Source organism: Peromyscus eremicus, chromosome X, assembly GCF_949786415.1.
Source record: "Peromyscus eremicus chromosome X, PerEre_H2_v1, whole genome shotgun sequence".
NCBI lineage: Eukaryota > Metazoa > Chordata > Mammalia > Rodentia > Cricetidae > Peromyscus > Peromyscus eremicus.
This window is the reverse complement of record NC_081439.1, coordinates 43,564,075-43,587,616: the sequence shown is the minus strand read 5'-3', so window position 1 is coordinate 43,587,616 and position 23,542 is coordinate 43,564,075. Positions and strand designations below refer to the sequence as shown.

Here is a 23,542-nt window from a genome sequence, read left to right as displayed (position 1 = left end):
ATTCTTGAAGACAATCCAAGTAGTCTGGAATCCTTGTTTTTTTTTTTTTATTGAAATCATTTTGGTAGTTTATATGATTTCCCATTATACATTATGTTAAATTTCTATTGTTTACATGTATATCTTTCTTTCTTGTTTATAAGAGGCTGGTAACAGAAATTTTTTTTATGATTGTAACAAAATTCATGAGCACATGCTCTTAGGATTGTTTAGGGCTTTGGACTGATGTTTATAAAGGTCATTGATTTTACTTGTTGATGTTTTAAATTAACTTATAAGGTAGTTATTATAGGTAGATAGCAGTGTCTTTATTAAAATTGTCTAAGTTATTGTAACTATTTTTGTTACTCAATAAAACATTGAATTACTAATATGCCTATGATCTGTCTACCCTTGTGGTCATAATTTTCATTCCCCAGTTTAAAAATCTAATAAACAATGGCACTCAAATACAGGATTTTAATGATCATGTATACAATGAGTTATGGGACACTTACCAAAGAAAATGTTCTTTACCAACCTTTTGAATCCAATGCTTTTTTAAATTTCCACCCTCCAGTATCACTTAAAATATACCATAATAAATATCCAGACATATAAATACTAAGCAAAAATATAATAATTTAGTTACATATTCATTTGTTCCCAACTATTGAAGAAACATTTGATTATGATTTGTACTTTAATTTTTTTCTAAATTTTAGCTATGGCTTAGGATTCAACAAGATAAAATAAGATGCTGACTTATTTCCCCAGTTACGTAGTATTCACCAATAAAGTATTGATCTTTGACACAACATTATCAAGATCTTAAACCAAATGGACACGTATGTGTAAACACAGCTGTTTGTTTATGTACTTTTACCCCAACTTGCTTTGTCCCACACTCATCAGAAATTTCTCCACTTACCCAGTCGAAAAGTGACTTAAGAACTACAAGGCATGATTCCTATCCCACCATTGCGTTTAATAGGTTAGTTGAACCCCTCTACCTTCCTGTTTAGCTTGCCAGTTTTACAAACATGTGCTTGACTTTTTTCTGTCCTAAATCTACCTTTATTCTTTTCAGTTTTCTACATAAAAATATATCTATTAAATACTTTTTCAATTTAATTCAGATTTACTTTTTGTAGAAAATAAATATTATGTACATGTCTGATTTTATAAGACCGAGTATTGTTTAATTGGTAGACAGTAGACAATCCTTTGAAATAAGCCAAGGAACCAAAGAGAAGCAGTAAACAATAGAGGTTTTCTCCTTTATCTTTATTTATTTATTTATTTATTTATCTGTTCGTTTATTTATTTATCCGAAGAAGTTAAGCACTCTGCATTGGCATCCTTTACATCCCATTCACAGTAGGTCACATATTCATTCTGCTCTATTTCAGGAACTCCACATATTGTATGAAAGTATCTATCTCACTGACAGTAGGAGAAAACGACACGGGGCTCTGCTACAATTCCAAGATGAAGTACTTTGAAAAAGCTGAACTCAGCAAAAGCAAGGAAATTTCATGCCGAGACATAGAGGACTTTTTATTACCTACCAGAGAACCTGAAATCCTTTGGTACAAGGTATGGATTCTGGAAGATTTTACTGCCTACAAATAATTTAATGTGCATCTTATTCTAGAGAAATCTGCGTGAAAGATTAGCTAAGATATACCTCATGTCTTACAGAGTGCTATAGCAAGTTGTGCTGGTCATTATAGGGTTTTTTTTATGAGATTTTATTTAATTTTATTTTATGGGTATGAGTGTTACCTGAATGTATGTCTGTACCATGTGCATGCAGAACCTGAACAGGCAATTAGAGGACATCAGATCCCTGGGACTGGAGTTATAGATGGTTGTGAGTGGCCATGTGGGTTTTAGGAATTGGATCTTGGTCATCTGAAAGTGCAGACAGTGCTTTTAACTGCCTAGCCCCTGGTCAACATAAGTTTTAAATACCATATGCTTTGATAAATAAAGTATTGGTTAATATTAGCAGGGTTGGTCTACTGTATAAGTTGTTGTGTTAATATTTAAATCTTGCTTATATCAACAACTGTTACACAAATTAGGAAACTGAAACAGACTGAACAATTGTTTCTGGGCTTAGCATTCCAGCATATCCCAAAGCAAGAGAGAAACAATACTCATTTGTTTTATGGTACCCTAATTTCAATGGAATATTATATTGAATGGTCATAACTTTGTATATATTATAATCATTTCATAGATAAATATGCATATAAATAACATATTAGAAAACCGATAGTATTACAATAGTAGCATTTTCTTCAATAAGAGAATAACCCAGTCCTTTTAGGCTATAACATTGCTGATATTCATTGGTCTTCCAAAAATACTTATGGTTTTAAGCTTATTATTATTATTTTTTTTGATTTTTCAAGACAGGGTTTCTCTGTGTAGCTTTGTGCCTTTCCTGGAACTCACTTGGTAGCCCAGGCTGGCCTCGAACTCACAGAGATCCTCCTGGCTCTGCCTCCCGAGTGCTGGGATTAAAGGCGTGCGCCACCACCGCCCAGCTTAAGCTTATTTTTATGACCCAAGAGTTTTTTTGGTTTTGAGCATACTCGAAATTTAATATAGAATCTGTGAGGGTTCATATCGAAATAGTTTGTACACAAATAAAAACTCCTAACTTATCATTTTTTTTTGTCTAATTGGTTGGGAGTTGGACTTTAAGAAACTAGGCTTCATACTACTTAGTGTACACCTATCAGAATTGGAATGTTAACCCTTGTAATTAATTGCCCATGAATTAGAATAAAAACTATTAAAAAATAAAACAAGGAACCTGAACAAGTTAAAAAACATTTCTTCAAAATTATCAGCATTCTTCTCAAAGGCTTAACTTCAATTCTGGATATCAAACAATGGACTCTCAGAACATCACAGGAACCGTTGAACCATTTTTCCACTCTTCCCTTAGTTTCCAGTCCTGGACAATGTCAAATATCACTAAATTATTAGCCCAATAGGGAATATTTAAGAATATGATGAAACCAAAGTTTTCTAAAACCACATTTTTTTTAGCACTTGTGTGTGAACATTCTAAATTTGAGCCTTATTTGTTTTCTTATGAATAAGTTGATTTTGAGATATATATTTTTCCTTATCATTTGCAGTGAACATTTTAAGATTTTCTGAAGTATAAGAGTAAACACACATACTTGTGTACCTTTCATTTAAAAGAAATTCAACAAATTCAACTGCAATTAAAGTTTCCTGGTTTCCTGTTACTTATTTCGATATGTTATCACCATTGCAGTAGTCATTTAAGCTATAAAAAGCATCATAATAGAGTGTTATCTAGAAACACACACCGTATGTATCATATGACACTTTAAATTCTATTTTTTTAGTCAAGCCTTAACCTCTGCCACATAATATGGACATTAAGAGGCTAACTCTAAAATATGATACTTTAACAAAAATGTGTGCAATTATGACTGTTTATGCAACTAATATAAGCAAATAATATGTACATTTTGGTTTGAAATAACTGAAAAAAAAACTACACATAATTACACAGAGATACTGACTCACATATTATAAAGGCCCTTAAAAACTTTATTTGCAAATAAATAGTTTTACTTGTCCATAGTTTCCAAAAATTTAAAGCGATTTTGTCCTCATTCTATTAGTTTACAGACTAGTCTGAGAATAGGGATTTATGTTTTTAGAAAAACAGAAGTCTCTTGACCCAATAACCTCACCATCAAACAGATCATAATTTTATATGTCTATTAATAATGAAAATAGATATTTATGGTATGTGACAAATGAAGATCCCTCATCCACTAATATTCAGAGTGTAATCTAGTATAGCTCTTACGGTAATCATGACAGATACTTTTCAAAATGTTAAAAATAGAACTTCCATATGACAGAATCATATCATTCTTGGGGTAGACCCAAATAATCATATATCCTACCACAAGATACATATGTATCTGTTTTATTGCTGCATTTTCACATCAGTAAAGAAATGGATCAAGCATAGATGCCCATAAACAAATAAATGGATAAAGAAAATGTGTTATATATACACAATGTACTTTTGCTTGAGCATAAAGAAAAAAACCTTCAAGAAAATAGATAGATCCAAAAAGTATTATATTAAATGAAGTTTCCCCATCTTAGAAAAAAAATTACATATTCTCAGATATACATATTCTGTTGCTGTATATGTACATGTAAATAAGAGTTTGTGAGAGTGATCATAGATTATCAGACAAGATAGAACTGCACAAGTGGGAAGAGATGTTGCTAAAGCCAACTAAGGTAGTCAAGGTAAGTGAAAAAAGGTGACATGGTAGTAGAAAAGAGGCTACTGAGCATGCAAGGGCACAAATCAAGAGGGAGGGAGATAGAGAAGAAGAGTGTACAAGAGAAACAATAAAAGAAAATTTTGTTTGGAAAATGCTATAATGAAAACTAATTATTTGTGTGCTAATAGAAAATCAAAGGCCTTGTATACAAATGTTAACTGTTTCTTCAGTGTATAGAGAGAGGTTTTGCTTTTAATAACTGCAGCAATTATATCTTGGTATAGTATGGAACAGAAAAAATTATTTTATAAAACTATTTCCCATTGTTTATTTAATAATACATTTAAAATTTTGTGTAATGAATAACAAAATAGTTAATTTCACAATAATCCTCTATGATTTGCTTTTAAATTTTATGTTGAGTATGATTAACATATACCTGTTATTGTATCTAACAAATCAATATGTATCTACTAATGGGACCCTGAAACTACTCTTCAAGTAGTTTCTGATTTCCAGATTTGGAAAAAAAAGAACGTAATCCTAACTTGAGGCAAGATGATCAGGACTGAAAGCTTCATCTCAGTTACATAGCAAGTTCAAGGCCAGCTTGATCTATAGGAGACCCTGTGTGGGTTTTCTTTTAATGAAACCAAAAACTACTGCTTTAGTGTCTCATTTTTTTTTTTTTTACTTATCATGTATACTACTCAATTTTATGTTCTTTACATAGGAATGTAGAACAAAATCATGGAGACCAAGTATTGTGTTCAAAAGAGATACCTTACTCATAAGAGAAGTCAAAGAAGATGACATTGGAAACTACACCTGTGAATTAAAATATGGCGGCTTTGTGGTGAGAAGAACTACCGAGTTAACTGTTACAGGTAATCACAGTCAATGTTTCATTTGCAAGTAAAGAAAATGCCTCATGACTCAGTTTCAGGGCTGTATATTGATATTTTCAAACGTGGGTATGAAAATAAGCACTCAAGAAATGCTGAGTGCATTCCAGTAGGTGAAACTGATTCCTTCTTGTTTTTAAATCATCTTATGCTGAAATACATTTGAAAGGTTGAATAGAATATGTTTAGGGAAATATACAAATATTAGCTTTTGAAAGTGCTTGAAATAATGAGTTTACAATGTTTGAAGATTATGCTTGTACTTTGCAGTGGAATTATTTTTAAAAATATTTTTTAGAGTAATGGAATGAAATACATGAAATCTACCTCTGTATTTATGTGAACATTAGAAATCTACCTCTGCTGAATGTTAGACAAATTCTTTTTCTGTTTCACTTATTTATCACTATATAGATGACAAATATGATGGAATTGCTAATCAAAACGACTCTGAGATACAATCTCACACCTCTCAGAATGGCTAAGATCAAAACTACTGATGACAGCTTATATTGGAGAGGACGTGGAGAAAGGGGAACACTCCTCCACATATGATCTCATAGGCTAAAAAAGAAAAAAGAGAACAATTACAGACAAAATCATTTAAAAATGTAAGATTCTTTTTAAGGATCACAGAATCATCCTCATATCTTGTTAATACAGAAAGTAACCAGAATAGTATTAGAGCACTGCTTGTTAAAAAACATGTGCAATTCACAAGTCTAACAAGTTTAGTTGAATTATTGTAAGCTCCAGAGTATAAGTTTACTAATGTATAAAACAATGAAGATGAAATTTGCCTTATGGGGGATTTTCAAATGTCAAAAGAATTAAGGTAATATGTATATGATCAATTTGCAATGTAGAAAATGCAAATATTTAGCAATTTAGTTGCAAAATTTAGCAAAGAATTGTATTCATGATCAATTTTTTATTTACAATAATCACTTTTGTAAAAGTTTCTCTTGGAAGGCTAGAAGAAGGGAATCCATGACAAAAAATGAGAAATTACAGATATTTGCACATCCTTATTGAAAGAGGCTCCTCATGACATTTGGGGGTCATATTTGTAAACATTTTTAGACCAGCATAAATAACTAATTTTATACATTCACTAATACGTGTAAAACAGCTTTCTTTTACATGAAATTTTTTTTTGATATGTGCATGTATCCATGCATCATATAAGAATCCATTTCTTAGCCGGGTGGTGGTGGCACACACCTTTAATCCTAGCACTCGGGAGACAGAGGCAGGCAGATCTCTGTGAGTTTGAGGCCAGCCTGGGCTACAGAGTGAGTTCCAGGAAAGGCTCCGAAGCTACACAGAGAAACCCTGTCTCAAAACAACAACAACAAAGAATTCACTTCTTTTAAATCTTGAACTATGATATAATTTGACTCAAAACTACATTGTTTGGGGGGCTCATTTGCCAAATATCAATTATTCTGACAAGGGGGAAATTCTTTACATGAGATGCTCTTTGGTAAAGGCTTTGATAAATATTAAAAACAGTAAAAAACTGACACTTGCAATTTATGATAGACTTGAATAGTCAACATACATTTAGTATGTGGTGTATATTGTATACCAATCATAAGTGTGTATATGATTTGCAATCATTTAGGTTACAGTTTGGCTGTGTGTAATAGATCAGTGTGCAGAAAAATTCAGAGGAGCACTTTATCACTTCTATTAATGTTATTTTCAACAGTTCAGTGAAATATATGCCAGTGTACACATTAAATATTAAAAAATTTTCTGTTCAAATTTTATCTTACAAAGTATACTAAAGTAGCTTTTCTAAATGTTAGGTATTTAAAAAGAAAGAACTTAAAATATGAATGAAAGTAATATTCTGAATAAAGATAATATCCATTTCTCGCCTTAACTCTTCAGAAAGGGAAGTGTATCCACGGTAAACATATCTTTTTTTTTCTCTAGAAACACTAAGATTTATAAATACAATCCATTATGAGGTAGTTAGAAATTAAACATTTTATCTTGACTGATTAAAAAAAAAACTTGCATAAGAACATTTGGTAAACCCAAGAGTAGGTTTTTACTTTTATATTGTTTTACAAATTTTTATACTTTCTGGATTTGTACAAAAACTTCCAGTTTTCTTCATATGGAAAAGAACAATACCTAAGTCCAGATATCCAAGAGAAATTTGATGATTTTGACACAAATCAATTATATAAATAAATGGGTCTCACTGTGATAAATCTATGCATTCCTGTGTTATGCATTCATCATGAACAAACTCCCTTCTATTGCTCTTTATCTGGTATGACCTGTTCAGCTGATATCCCACGTAGGCCTGCTTTTTTTCTAAAGGGAAACAGAGGAGAGGGAACGTGGGGGAGAGGGGAAGAGGGAGGGGGAGGCTGGGAAGAGAGGAGGGAGTGGAAACTGCAATTGGGATGTATTGTGTGAGAGAAGAATAAAAGATAAAGGAAAGAAAGTGTCAAATTATACATGAATATATACATGTATCTCTTTTATATGATGACTATTTTCTTTGGTCAGATTCCCAGGAGGGGGAGAGCTGAATCATGTCACAGTTCTACTACAGTTTTTGTTTTGTTCTGTTTTGTTTTAGCAACATTCATACTAATTGCTACATAGGTATTCCCCTTTCCTCATATTAAAGCCAGAATTTGTTGCCCCGTTTCTCTTGTCTTACTAATTCTGACTGGGGAAAGCTAGCATCTCAATGTAATTTCATTTGCAGTTACCTGAGGACGACAGGTGTTGAATATCTAAATGATATTTCTCAGTCATGTGTATTTCCTCTTTTGAGAAGCCTCTGCCACAATTAAAAATATTTCCTTCATTTTTAATAATTGTTATTTCCCTTTTCTCCATCCAAGCCCTTCTATATATTCTTCCTTCTTCCCTTTCAAATTCGTGGACTCATTTTTTTCATTAATTGTTGTTGTGTATATATTTTTCCTAGGCCCTGGTGAATTTAAAATTTTCTGTTAAATAATCTTTTGTTACTCCAATAGCCCACCTTTATATGTGAATGACCTTTCCACTCTTTTTTTTTTTTTTTGGTTTTTTGAGACAGGGTTTCTCTGTGTAGCTTTGCGCCTTTTCCTGGATCTTGCTCTGTAGACCAGGCTGGCCTCGAACTCACAAAGATCCACCTGCCTCTGCCTCCTGAGTGCTGGGATTAAAGGCGTGCGCCACCAACGCCCGGCTTGACCTTTCCACTCTTACAGCTTTCAATATCCTCTCTTTAATGTCTATCTTTTAATGCTTTAGCTATGCGTGCATGCATGCATACATGTGCGCGCACGCACGCGCGCGCGCGCACACACACACACATATATATATATTCCTAAGTACACAAATACCATCTGCCTTGTCTGTATAATATGATTGTATGTATGTTTTCAAGGATAATCATTTGGTATTGGAAAATCAATTGGTGTGTTCAGGAAGGTTATTTCTCTTACTCTCAGAATTCCTTAGCTGCCTATAGCTCTTTGTGTAGGGTTGTGGCCTCAAGGACTTTCTCCCAAACTCATTAGTATGTCCACTTTTGTTGTCCTTGTTAAGATCATGTTTTGGCAGTCATGTTGGTGGAACTTTATAGGTATAGCTTCTGAAATTGCTCTGCCTTCCCCACCCTAATGGACTCTGTCTCTCTTGAACCATAAGCTAATATTTTTTTTTATTCTTTAAGTTGTTTTTGGTCATAGTATTTTATCACAGGAACAGAAATTTATAATTCAATAGTTTTTCTAGATATAATAGTCTGAGTTAGTAATTGTGGTATTTCCAGATATTCAATACCTCTTTATAAGCACTACTGGATTTAAAAGTTTCTGTTAAATAATCACTTCTTATTCTGATGGGCCTGCCTTTATAAGTGAATGACCTTTCTCTCTTACAGTTTTCAATAACTTTTCTTTATTCTATATCTCTCAATGTTTTAACTACAAGATATCATGGGGAGTTTGTTTTCTGTTCCCGTCAATTTGATGTTCTATAGAGTTCATACATATATAGGCAACATATTCTCTAGGTTTGGAAATTTTTCTTTTATATAATTGAAAATGTTCTATAAACGTTTGCTATCTTCTCCTTCCTCCATGCCCATAATTTGAAAGTTAAATCTCTCCACGATGTCCAAAACCTTTTTCTTGTTCTATTTTAAAAAATAAATTCTTGTCAACTTTTACTCTATGATCAAATTTCTCTACTCTCATCCAGTTCTGCTTTTTTGCCTACTGTTGATAAAGTGATCACTGAAGTTTTTACTTGTCTTATTTAATTTTTAATTTCCACTATCATTTCAGTTTGTTTTTTCTTCAGTAATTGTACATCTTTATTAAATTGTATTTTATGTCATGGATTGATTTTGATTCTTTTGTAGTTTACTCATACCCTCTTTTAGTTGTTTATTCAATGCTTTATTTCAATTCATTTTCTGGAAAATCTAGGTAGTTCTCATTGTTTCTAGCCAGCAGTTTCTATTCCTAGTCTTCTTTTGAGAGTTTACTACACTCTTACAAAGAGACATTATCCAAGAGTCAACATGTCCTTTGTTGGTCCCCTCCTCTGCTGTCTTCTGGTGTAGCTGTCCAAATCCACTTGACTGACACCGAGGAAGTTCTGATCAACTGGTTCAGAGAGATTAAGATCTGAGAAGCTAGGTATGTAATGAGGAGACCTATGGAGTCAAAAGGGGAAGAACTTACCTGGGGGCACTGGAAAGTGAGATCACAGTAAAGCAGGCAACTTATAAAGTAGGAATGACTCGGCCTTTCATGGTGGTGAGAGATCACAGAGGAGCTGTGAAATCTGGAACCACTTGGAGGCAAGATTCAAGAGTTGATGGCAGGACAAGTGAGAAAGAATGATGTCTCTGCATAGTAGCTCAAAGAAGCAAGATTGCAAAGGAGATGGACTGCCTGGGATAGTAAGGAGCAATCTTACCTAGTCACATGGGGAAAGAGTATCTTGGAGTACATGAGCAGGCCTATGGGATGAGAAGATGTAGACCAAATTGGTGACTGAGGAGAGAAGGTGAATATAATTAGAGGTACCAAAAGAAGTGAAACTTTTTAAAAGAAAGAATGTAGATCTCTGCTGCCTATGAATCTGATGATTCCTTAATGATCCTAAGATTTGACTGTATTTTTATTTATAGACTTCTATTTGGAATTATTTAATACTCTTCTGAACAATAATAGTGTCTTAGTTAGGGTTATGTTACTATGGGGAGACACCATGACCATGGCAACTTTTATAAAGAAAAACATTTAATTGGGGCTGTCTTACAGTTTCAGAGGTTTAGTCCATTCATGATGAGAAGCATGGTGGCATGCAGGCAGACATGGTGCTGGAGAGGTAGCTGAGAATTCTACATCTTGATCTGCAGACAGCAGAAGGAGACTGTGTGCCATACCTAGCATAGCTCGATCATATGAAAGCTCAAAGCCCGCCTCCACAGTGCTATACTTCCTCCAACAAGGCCACACCAACTCCAACAAGGCCACACCTCCTTATATTGCCACTCGCTATGGACCAAGCATTCAAATATGTGAGTCTATGGAGCCATTTCTATTCAAACCAATACATTCCACACCCTGGCACCCATAAGATTCTAACCATATCATAATGCAAAATTACATTTAGTCCAACTTCAAAAGACCCATAGTCTGTAATAGTCTCAAACTTACTTAAAAGTCTACAGTTCAAAGTCTCTTCTGAGAGTCAAGCAATTTCTTGACTATAATCCTCTGTAAAATAAAAATAAAAATCAGATAACATACTTTCAACATATAATGGCACAGGATATACATTATCATTCCAAAACATAGAGAAGGGAGCATAGTGAGGAAATACTGAACCAAAGCAAGACCAAAAGCCAGCTGGGCAAGCTCCAAACTCTACATCTATATGTCTGGTGTTAAACTATTCTTCAGATCTCCAACTCCTTTCAACTTTATTGACTGCAACACACTTCTTTCTCTTGAGCTGTCTCCATTCCCTCTCAACAGCTTTCCTTGGGCAGGTATTCCATGACTCTGGTATCTCCAAAATTTTAGGATCTTTAAGTCAATCCAGGCTTCACCTTCAGAGCTTCATGCAATGGTTTCTCTGGATCTCCAATAAGAGATACCTCTGCCAAACACCATGCCTCAGAAGCTTTTCCTAGTTGTGGAGAGATACTCCATATCCCCTGTCTTCTATTCTTGACTCTAAAGCTAGAACCACATGCCTGAAGCTGCCAAGTTCTGTTGATTGCTGAGGTTAGAATCGGGTCATCTCATTCAATTATGTTTTCACCAGTTTTCTATTTTCAATAGTTTCCTTTGCTACCTAAGCTTAGCTCTTCTGTAACTTGCTCTGTAGACCAGGCTTTCCTCAACCTCAAAGATCCACCAGCCTCTACCTTCCATCAGAGTGCTGGGATTAAAGGCATGCACCACCACATCCCACTCTACGCTTTTCTTTAATTTTTTTTCACAAGTTGGAAACTTAGCTGGGTAGAATGATGCCCTGAGGTTGCCATTCCTTTATTTCATTTAATGTCTGTCTTTTCTTTAATTTTTCATCCCCTTAAACATAGGACTTAGTTGCATTTCACTTCCTGGTGCCCTTTTTCTGCTCATATTGTACATATTTTTTGCTTCTTCAACTTGCTCTGTCTCATTATAAATCCTCATAAGAGTGAACACTAATAATCACATGGCAGAGTCAACACTAGGCTGTTTTGAGATTTCTTCTGCCAAGGGAATTAATGCAAATCTCTTCACTTTAGTCTCAGGAAGACTGTTTGGATAAAGGCAAAAACCAGCCACATTCTTCACCAAAATATCCCAAGACCATTCTCTAAGCCACATACTGACATTTTTCTCCTATGAAACCCCTTGAGCCAGGCCCCTCAGCACCACTGTCTTCCATATCCCTAAAACAATTGCCCATTGAGTGCCACTTAAAGCTCTCAACAGCTTTTTTCTTTCTTTCTTTTTTTTTCTTTTTTTGGTTTTTCGAGACAGGGTTTCTTTGTGTAGCTTTGCGCCTTTCCTGGGACTCACTTGGTAGTCCAGGCTGGCCTCGAACTCACAGAGATCCACCTGGCTCTGCCTCCCGAGTGCTGGGATTAAAGGCGTGCGCCACCACCGCCCGGCAACAGCTTTTTTCTAATACACAATCTCCAAATCTGTATGCCTCCAAACAAAAATGTGGTCTAACCCATCACAGTAATACCCTACTCCTGGTACCAACTTCTTTCTTAGTTAGGGTTTTATTGCTGTGGAGACACACCATAACCATAGCAAATTTTATAAAGGAAAATATTTCATTGGGGCTGGCTTACAGTTTCAGAGGTTTAGTCCATTATCCATGGCATGCACCTTGGTGGCATGCAGGCAGACATAGGGCTAGAAAAAGATCTGAGAGTTCTATATTTTGATATGCAGGCAGCAGAAGGGAATTGTGTGCCACAGTTTTTGTAGCATGAGCATATGAGACATCTAAGTCCACCTCTACAGTGCTACATTTCCTACAACAAGGCCACACCTACTCCAACAATGCCATACATCCTACTAGTGCCACTCCCTATGGGCCAAGCATTCAAACACATGAGTCTATAGGGGCCATTCTTACTTAATCCCCCACAGAAGGCAAGTAAAAAAAATGTGCAAATACTCAAATTTCTATTCATATAAATGGACAAATGACAGCTATTTACGTTCCTTACACTAAACTATCATATACTTAAAATATAAATTTAGCAGTAACACTTTTCCAAATTATTTCTGAAAATGTCAATATGGAAAAAATGTTGCATGTGGAAAATGATCCACATTAAACCTGACGAAATGAATGAGACTTCTTTAGATTTTCTTAAAGTTTTTGTCAGTAAAATACTTTGTTTCTTTTGAATTTTGCTAGTGTACAGACATATATGTGCACATGCACACAAATACACTCACATCCACTTTCTTGACATACAAGCAGGAATTTTGTAGCTTTTTATAATTTTATCAATTTTACTGTATTCTTGAAAATAAATTTATTAAACTATTTTCAACCTGATTAAAAATAAAAGCAGTAACAAAAATTAATGAAGCCAAAATTTATGAGCTCAAATCTTATACTTGCTTTTTGTATGATTTGGGGAAGGCTGAAATTTTGTTAACAGATAAAATAAACTTCAGTTTTTCTTCATTTTTCTGTGTTCTACTACATTTACAAAATTGTTACAAAGGCTTTTGCTTTGTTTCCAGATTTTTAGATTTTGACCTAATTTTAAATGAAATATATGACAAAATTCAAGTGTGATAGAATCAATAAGGAAACAAGCCTTGTAGCCTAATAAGAAGCTAAGGATTCCAAAACATTCTGCGATATTAGATAAGTTATTTATTTAGCATACACAGAATATCTTCTCTAGAAAATATGCATGTAGACCATTATAAAGTCTAGGTTAGTGAACATTTTTCAAAGTAGAGCACACTAAGTGCATTGGGATGAAGGTAGTCTGTCTCCAAATAATCTAATTATAGTATCTAGGGTCTTCTTTAAGGCAGTTTGATACTTATTTTGGGGATTCTCTTCTGGTATGTGTTTAAGTGAGGCTCAGTTAACAGTTTAATAGTACTCTAGTATATTATATCGTTACTGTGCAACAAATTACAGATTTTTTTTCACTATTTGTAGTAATGGGTATAACAAATACTAGATACTTTTACTTATTTTTGATAGTATATTGAGTTTTACAATTATGAAACATGGTCATAGTACACCTCAAGACGATGATGCCATATTGTAATGATTCACTAGATTTTTTTTCAGTAGACATTTGCTAAAGAAATTCTCTCCAATTATCAAGTATGATGTTTTTCTCACTCTAAGGGTTTGATAAATAACTATTGAACACACCAGCAAGTCAAAATGTGTGAAGAGATGGGGGCCCTCTAAGGGGATGTCAAGGATAAGTGGAGCTACATAGGAGAAAAAAATGGTTAAAGATGTAAACTGCATTGCTATAAACAAAGACAAGACTTGCTAACAATGGCTTAAGTGGTACTGATTCTTAAGAAACAACTTCAAGAAACTTGATATTGGACCATACCTTTTCCCATACAGTCAGTTTGCTACAGACCAAGCAAGGCACAGCTCTGGCTGTCTTCTTTGTTATTCAGACAGCCCACTTTCCAATAATTTGTAATATATCTGTTACACACAATTCAATACAACATATTCCTATTTGCAGATTAGTTTCTAAAAGTACAAAGTTGAATTTCCTTTATTTTGTCCTAAAATGCTAACATTCAAACTTGAAGGGACTTCAATTATTTCACATAGATTCTGATGATTCTATTGTCATTTCAGACCATGGTCAAAAACTCAGCAATACTGTCTGCACAGCCCTTGGTCACTCAAACTGTTCTTCTTTATTTCTTTATTATTCCACTTTCAGATCTTTCTTGAAGCATAACGAATTGTACCGAACTTGGTTTTCCAGCTGCAGTTTTGGTCTATCATTGTGAGGTTGTTTTCTGCTGTGCCCTGGTCTGTCAGTCAGTCTACTATATTTCAGACTGGTTAAAAGACCCTTTCTTGATAGCATTCCATTACTTTAGCTTTTGTAACCTCCTGATATCATGAGGAACTGTACACCTTCCACTCTTCCTTGGCTTTCATTTGTTTGGGTGTTTTCCCATTCTGCAGTGTGAACTGTGTTTTGATTCAGTGCACAAATCAATTTTCTATCCAAGTTCTGTAAAGCATCTTCAGCATCACAAAGATCCTATTTAACAAAGAAAATCTACATGGACATCAGGAATAAGCACCATGTGGAAAATATACATCAGAAATAGGACCATAGTTTCAAATTCCCCACCATAAATCTTCAAACCTGGTATTGTCTGCCAGGTTCTCGAGAACAAAGAAGTGTTGGTGTTGGGGAATGGCAGGGCAAAAGTAGTAAGAATGTGACAGAAGCAACATTAATATTGGCTAGCATTGTTAGGAGGTTCAGCAAAGTGTCCACAGCTCCTGAGGTGGCCCACATTCTCTCTCTCTCTCCCTCCCCCCTCCCCCCTCTCTCTCTCGCTCGCTCTCTCTCTCTCTCTCTCTCTCTCTCTCTCTCTCTCTCTATATATATATATATATATATATATATATATATATATATATATCTCCTATCTATCTTTTGTAGAATTTCTAATTAGGAAAAATCTTACTCATTCAGAGTATGAGCATGATGCATATATTTTATTCGTTTCATCTAAAATAGTATGTATGGGCCGTAAGTATAGGCCACATAAGTTTCTTACAGAAATATTGGTGTGACAAGACTTCATTGTTTAAAAATAAGTTATTCATTTGTATTTTGTATGTTTTGGTATGTTGCTTGCATATATGTCTGTGCACCACATGGGTTCCTGGTGCCCAAGGAGGCCAGAAAAGGTCATCAGATACCTGGGAAATGGAGTTACAGATGGTTATGAGTCACTGAGTCAGTGCTAAGAACCTTAATTTAGTCGCCTGGAATAGCAACAAGTGTTTTTTATTGCTAAACTATCTCTCTAGCTTCACATAAATTCATTTTTTATTTATATGTCTGGTCAAAACATTTTAAAATAATTTTAAAGGAAGACTTTAAACAAAGTGAGTGACAACCTTGTATTATACACTTTCAGACCAGTTAAATAAAGGCAAGTCATTTCTAGGACTCGAAACAACTAGACAATGGATTAGGAAAATGTTCTATCTTGAAAAAAATTTTTAAACTAAATGTGAGATTTAAGCAAATTAGTCAGGAGCTAAGAAAAGAAAAAGTTACTGGAAAAAATAAAACAAAAGGAATGAGGAAAGTGCTAAAAAGATGATAGTTTTAGTAACATTTTTATACTTGGTACATTTTTAACAGAGTTAATGCAGCAATGTATTTAAACTACTTTCCAATCAGCCATGAGATAAATTTATGCTTTCAAAAGATACATCTTCCTCCTCTTTTTATGGATGAGAAAGCTAAGGCAAAGAAAGGTTAAGTGGCTTTATCAAGGTCACAAAGCATCATGGTGACAAATGTAGGAATAAAATTTAATTCGCTGAACTTGTCTGTGATTTACTCCACTAGATAATTAATAGTAAGACACTGTAGTTTTCATATTAGCTGTGCTGATTGCAATGAAAGATTTATCATCTAGGTTCACTGAAACACATTGTACTGAGACCTTTAATTCTTCTGCCAGTGATGTAATTAAATAGTACATTTCTGGGGCTAGCTTGAGGGTAAAGGGATTTTTTCCCTCTCTGTCTCTTTCTTTCAAAGTGGTATATCTTATCTTCTTCTTAGGAAAATGGTTTTTGTTGAATACTTCAATGAATCAACCATGTTGTACTGACTTGTAACCTCCCATGAATTGATTAAACTGATAGTAAGGGGTATACATTTATTTAACACATTTTTTTACTTGTTTGCTAAAATCTCAGAATTCTTAACCTTGAAAATAAACATGCAAGCTATTTTTGGTAAAGTAAAATATATTGATAGCTATAGTTTTTTTTTGTTTGTTTGTTTTTCGAGACAGGGTTTCTCTATGTAGCTTTTGGTGCCTGTCTTGGCTCTCACTTTGTAGACCAGGCTGGCCTCAAACTCACAGTGATCCACCTGGCTCTGCCTCCTGAATGCTGGGATTAAAGGCATATGCCACCACTGCCCGGCACTATAGATGTTTTTATATGTAAAAATCTATCATATTTGGAAGTACAAGTATTGCACTTATCCGATGTATAATGGCACATGCCTGTAATGCCAACATTCAAGAGCTTGAGACAGGACCATCTCAAATTCAGTGCCCTCCTGGGTTACTTCACAAAACCAGGTCTTAAAACATATTAAAAATTTCTTATAGTTAAATTTAAAATTTGTGGGTAAAAGGTAGATAAACTTTCTGCAGTAACTGTGAGTTTAAAATAATTTGACTATGTAAACTTGATTTGAAGTTTAATACCTAGAGAAAAAACTATTTCTTTTTTAAAGTGTAATACAGGCACCATGTAAAATAATTTGCAGGCACTAGCATCTATATTCACCAGAGAGGAAAACTATAAGTACATTTTGGACATGTATTTAGAATTTTAAATAAAGTAATTGTCATTATCTATAGTGGGTTGTAGATGTAACGGTCTTATTAAATAAGAAACACAGAGCCAAATGCAGAGTTAAAAGCCCAAGAGGTCAGATTGGTAGCTAAGAGCTGAGACTAAAACTGCCTTCTTACCATCCATTGACGCTGCCATCCTTCCCCTGAGAAAGAGACCTACTTCCTGTGTGTCTGTCTTTTTATAGACTTTCTGTTCTGCCTTCTCATTGGTTGTAAACCCAACCACATGACCTCCTCATCACTGCCTGTCTATACAGACCTCCAGGTCTCTATAGTTGGTATTGAGATTAAAGGCGTATGTCTCCAAGCTGGCTATGTCCTTGAACACACAGACTCTGCCTGTCATGTGATCGGATTAAAGACATGCGCCACCACCGCTGGCTTCTGCTATGGCTTGCTATTAGCTCTGACCCACAGGCAACTTTATTTATTAATATACAAATAAAATCACATTTCAGCACAAATAAAATATCACCACAGTGGGTGAAATTTTGTTCTATTATTTGCTTGCTATAATTTGTGATGTCCCTGTGCTTATGGGCAACAAACTCAGATGTAGGCGCATAAGAGCTATCCAATAAATACTCACTAGAAGAGGAATTGGTATACTGAGAGAAACATATGTAAGATGTATATCTGCTCATAGCCAATTTTTTTCAATTGTGTGCTGAAATGTGATTAGATTGAATTGTGATGTGTTACTAAGTACAGCACAGATACTTGGATACAAGGAATATCTCTTTAGGATTTATTTTTTTTATTAAATGTTTGAATCATGTTTGTTAAGTGCAATATATTACAAAAGTAACCCCAAAATAGCAGAGACCAATAGAGATGGGAGGGGGAGACCAAAAGTGAATACAATTTCAGATTTTTTTTTTAAATTTTGGAGTATCTGTTTGAGTATAATGAAATATCCTGGGATGTGTCCTAAGTTTAAGGACAGAATTAATTTATGATATTAAGTATATACTTTATTTATTTTATGATCTTGGGTATATACCTTATATGCTTGATCTAAAGCAAATTTGGGCTTTTCTAGTATTTTTTCCTTGATGTTATCTTTTTTTTCCTTAATTTTTGTTTTGTTTTGTTTTCCCTTTTATACATAGATTCTTTTCCCATACAACACAATTTGAACACACTTTCCCCTCCATCTATTCTTCCTAGTTCCTTGCCACCTTTTCTCTCGTGTGGATCCACTCCCTTCCTGTCTCTCATTAGAAAAGAAGAGCCTTCTAAGAGATAACAACAAAATATAATAAGATAAAAAAAATCATATCAAAGTTGGACAAGCCAAGCCAACAGAGAAACACAAGTGCCCCAAGAGAAGGCACAACAGTTGAAAACTCACCATTCACACACTCAGGAGTCCATAAAAATACTAAACTGAAAGCTATAATATGTGTGCAGAGGACCTGGTGCAGACCCATGCAGGGCCTATGCTTACTGCTTCAATCTCCATGAGTTCATAGGAACTTTGCTCAGTTGATTTAGAGGTCCTTTCCCCCTAGTGTCCTCTGTCCCCTTAGGGGATTAATAATGCACAAGGAGTACTTACATATGAATATAGCATCTTAGATGTCACTGGTTAATGTATAGTAGTTTATACATGTGAAGTACTTTCAATATATCTTTATTTTATGCAGTTGATTAAAGAGTGAAGTATAGTGTTTGTTAACAGGGTAAATAATAAATATTTACATTTCTACTTTTCATGTGACTATAAATGTGTGTATCTATGCACGTTTATGTCTCAGTATACATTTGAATTTATACTTTTCCTTTTTTAAGATTTAATTTTGATATTTTTAATTTAAATATTTTTTGAGTAATGATACATGAGTAGTGTGTTTATTTCATTTGCACTGTTCTATTTCTCCCTCCAGCTCTTTCTATGACCTCCCCATTCCCTCTCAAATTCACAACCATTTATTCTGATGTTTTCTGAGTCCATTAGTGCTTCTCATTTGTATATATGTTTAGGGCTGACCACATGGGTTTGGATAGCCTATCGTAGACCTCATTCCTGGAGAAAACAGAATCTCTGTCTCTCAGCAGCCATCAGTTGCTTATAGCTCTTCATCTTTCAGTAAGAATCTGTATTTTATTGACTTCTGAACATTGCTTTTTTACTTCCAATTATCCAGTGTAAAATTCAATATGGTGATCCTATTCTCTACTCTATAAAACTACTTTTTCTTCTTCTCCTTCTCATCCTCCTCCCCCTCCTTCTTCATATAACAAAGATCTTTGTACCCATGATCTTATTTATTTATATGAAGTGCTTAGAATGAGACAAATCAGAAACAGGTAGTAGAATAGAGGTTACAGGGCTTGTGAGATAAATTGCTTAGTGGTCACAAGAGTCTCAATTTAGGATAAATGATGAAAAAGTTCTAGAAGTGAATGCACTGATAGTTACCGAAAATACACTTCATACCAATAAATTTTATGCTTAAAATTGGTTGAAATTGTGAATGTTATATCACATATATTTCACCATAAAATAATTTGAAAATGTGTATTCTTAACAGTGTAATTTTCATTACCATATCAAAAATGTTTTATATGACTCTCTTTTCTACCACTTTATGTTGGCTCTGCAATTTGACAAGAAATGATTTTTTTCTATAAGCCTTTGAAGCTCCTGCTTTTATGTCAGCACTTTATATTAAGTGCTTTTAGTTTTCACATCAGCAAAACTGACTGTGAGCTCAACATTGCATCTATTTCAATTCAGAAACTGATGTGGAAGATTTCATAGGACAAGTTAAAGAAAATCTCCAACCAACATGTTCAATTTTCTCACTCTCATTAAATCAGGGATTGAAAATGCAGTTTAGAACATTAAAGCTCTAGTGAGGATAGGTGATTATGCATCTAAAAGTAAAGCTTTAAAGATGAAAGAAGAACATAATATACTTCCAAATCTCAAAAGATTAAAAAAAGTTTGTGACATATTTATGACACTTAAATCTGAGTATCATCAATAAAGACAGCAGTTACTTCAATTCTCCAAAATAATTAGTAGTGTATTCCATGCTAGCTTTATAAAACTTAGCAGCATACAATGTCACTACCAAAACCTGTTTAAAATGTTTTAATGAGTAAAATATATTTCATAACAATTTGATAAATTAATTTGATGTTTTAATATAATGATGCCTCTACATATATACCCAGTTTATGTTCCTAAAGAATTATAAAGCTAATATCATACTTATCTGTTATATTACTAATTTTATTATTACCTCTAATTGGGCAAAATAATTAAACATATATAAGTGCTTGCCCTCATGACCAATAATCAGAGTTCAATCCCTGGGACCCACTGTACCATGTGACTCCCCATACTTGTCTCATTATTTTTAATATTTTTTGATATTACAATATAATTACTTCATTATTCCTCTTTTTTTCTTCCCTCCAACCCCTCCCTCTAGCTCTCACTCAAATTCATGGCCTCTTTTTCTTTATTGTTACATATACACATATATTCCCCAAATGTATAACTGTAGCCCATTCAGTCTAAATAATGTTACTTGTATGTATGCGCTTTTAGAGCTGACCAGTTGGTATTGGATAACCAATTGTTGTGCTCACCACATCACTATTCCAGGTGGGAAAGGCTATTTTTCTCATCCCTTATCATTCCTTAACTCCCTGTAGCTCTTTCTCTAGTGTTGAGGCCTCCTGAGCTTTCACTCTTGTGCATTAGCAATGTCCACTATTGTCTTCCTTGTTTAGGCAGTCATGTTTATGAGTGCAGCTCTTCTGACGCTTTTAGGCGATACAATCTCACAGTAAACTCTGTGTTTTCAACAATTTCCCTGAGCCTTTGCTGAAGGAATTGTGTGGCAGATGTATCAGTTGAGACTGGGCTACACAAGTCTGCATTTTTATTGGTTGTGGTTTTCTGTCATGTTTTCCATCTAGTGCAAAGAACATTTCTCAATGAGGAGTGAGAGCTACATTTATCTGTGGGTATAATGATAAATATTTAGAGTTTAGTTAAGGGTTATGATGGGGACTCCCAAAACATTATAGGCTTCTGCTGTTGCCCTTGGTTGCCTCTCAGATGTGGAAGATAAGTCTCTATTGCTGAAGACACCATGCACTTCAGAAATAGGACTCAAAGGACTTAATTTGGGTATAACCTAAAAGCTAACGCCCTGAGAACTAGCTTTCATGATATGAGAGGGTACCATGCAAGCTTTTCAAGGAGAGAAACATCCAATAGTCCTACTAAGCTCTAATGCCTATGAACAACAACAACAATAACCCTAAGGTGCAGTAGTGTCAGTGTCATGCATGCCTTAGTGACAACAAACAGCTCTCTAATTGGACTTCAGGCCAGTTCAACAAGAGAGAATTTATGTCTGGTACTAGAAACTTAGCCAAAACAACTTGCAGCTGTTACTTTACTAAACCAACACACTTTTAAGTGTAATAAAAACAATGCAAAAATCCCAGATATTTGCAACTTGGTATAATTAAGACCGAGATGATTTGTTTGAACAAGGGGTAGCTATTGAAATTGTTGACCTTATGTTATCTCAAAGTTAGTTTGAGTAAACTCATATTGTGTTTCAGCAACTGAATCATTGCAAAATCACTCTGAAAATTCCATTGTTTTACTATGGAGTTGTTAATAAATTGAGCTCTGACATCTTCATTTGTTCAAAATCAAGGAAAAAATAGAACCACTAAGTAATTCTCTATTACTTTCATCTTTTTTATTATTCTTAATTGCTGTCCAGTTTTAGTTTTCTTCTTTCTTAGACATCAAATTAACAAAAACATATTTAAAAGTGTGGATCAAAGCATACTAATGAAATCATAGAAAGTAGCAAAGTTTAAATGGATTAAACATATCATTATTATGGTGGAATTTAAGACCCTTATGGTGTGACATAAGTTGTTAAAAATTGGAAGAATTCTGAATAACCAAAGAGCAACTATTTGTGGCCACATTAAAAACGCAATAGTTTTAGCATTTAACAATCATTCCTTGAAAAAAATAAACAGGACTCAAATTTGGAAGAGATTTCTGTTTTCTTCTTTGGAAGTTTTAATCATATGACACAATCCTACATGAGGGATATAGGGATCCAGTGATTTTTCAGTTATGTAAAATTTTATTGCTAATTTTCCACAATTTTTTTAACTTGAGAAACTATAAATGACTAATAAACTCTAGATGTTGTGTTTTGTTATGAGAAGTTAATAACATAATACATGTTTAAATAATGAAGTTTGTTCTAAAATTTTAACAGTTTGAAAGAATTTTTATTTTTTTGTATTCTATGGGTAAGGCAAAAAATATATTCTGGGGTTTTACTTTTCTCTCCATAATATCAAATGCTTTCTTGTTGAAAAAAAGAACATGTGCTAATGCTTAACATTCAACTAATATAAATATTTTATAATATATATTTAGATGAGTTTGTTATGCTGCCTGAAAATAGACATTGTATTTTTCATGTAAAAATATATGACTTGCATCATAAGAGTATTTCATATTTTCATTTTTCAAAAATGCTTGACCAAGGCTTTTAGTCATTATATTAACATCTGTTGTTCCATCTGGTGAACCTAAAAAAGGCAATGTATTCTAAATGGATAGTTCAACATGAATATGCAAATTAATGATATTTCATGACTTCTGTATAAAATGTAAAGAAGTTGCTTCTTCCATGCCTTAAGTAGAAGACCTTAATATATATATATTTCTTCATCATCTGTTGGGTTGAGCATTGGGTTCCATTTCAGCAAATCAACCAGAACTTTTTGTAATATAAATGGCATCAAAGATTCTTTAGGAATGTCATACGCCTTGTCTGAAATAACCTACTGCGATACATTTTCCAAGAAAAGAAAAAAATACACACATCTAGGAGTTATCATCTTAAAATACAGTACTATATGTAGCCACAGCTATGTTCAAGTGTCAACAATGGATATTCTAGAACTATTAATGAATACTTAGTGTTAGTTATGTACTCTTTACATACTGCCATTATTTGCTTCATAAGTAAACCTCAAAGTATACTTTAAGCACAAACATAACTACTATTTCATCTGACCTCAAATCTCATCATGTATAATATCTACATATACATTTTGTCTTAAACAAATCAGTTATGATTACAGTGTACATGATAAACCTTTATTTAAAGCTGCAATTTGTGTAATAAAATTA

The 23,542-nt window shown here is 33.9% G+C and overlaps 1 protein-coding gene across 1 annotated transcript in view; it reads left to right on the top strand.

Annotated features, from left to right (window-relative positions):
* Positions 1 to 23,542, top strand: part of Il1rapl1 (interleukin 1 receptor accessory protein like 1) — a 642,203-nt gene that overhangs the window by 102,203 nt on the left and 516,458 nt on the right. The window contains exons 3-4 of the mRNA XM_059250756.1: positions 1,392 to 1,578; positions 5,020 to 5,173. Of these exons, the coding sequence (XP_059106739.1) occupies positions 1,392 to 1,578; positions 5,020 to 5,173 (341 nt within the window). The remainder of the gene's footprint in view (positions 1 to 1,391; positions 1,579 to 5,019; positions 5,174 to 23,542) is intronic.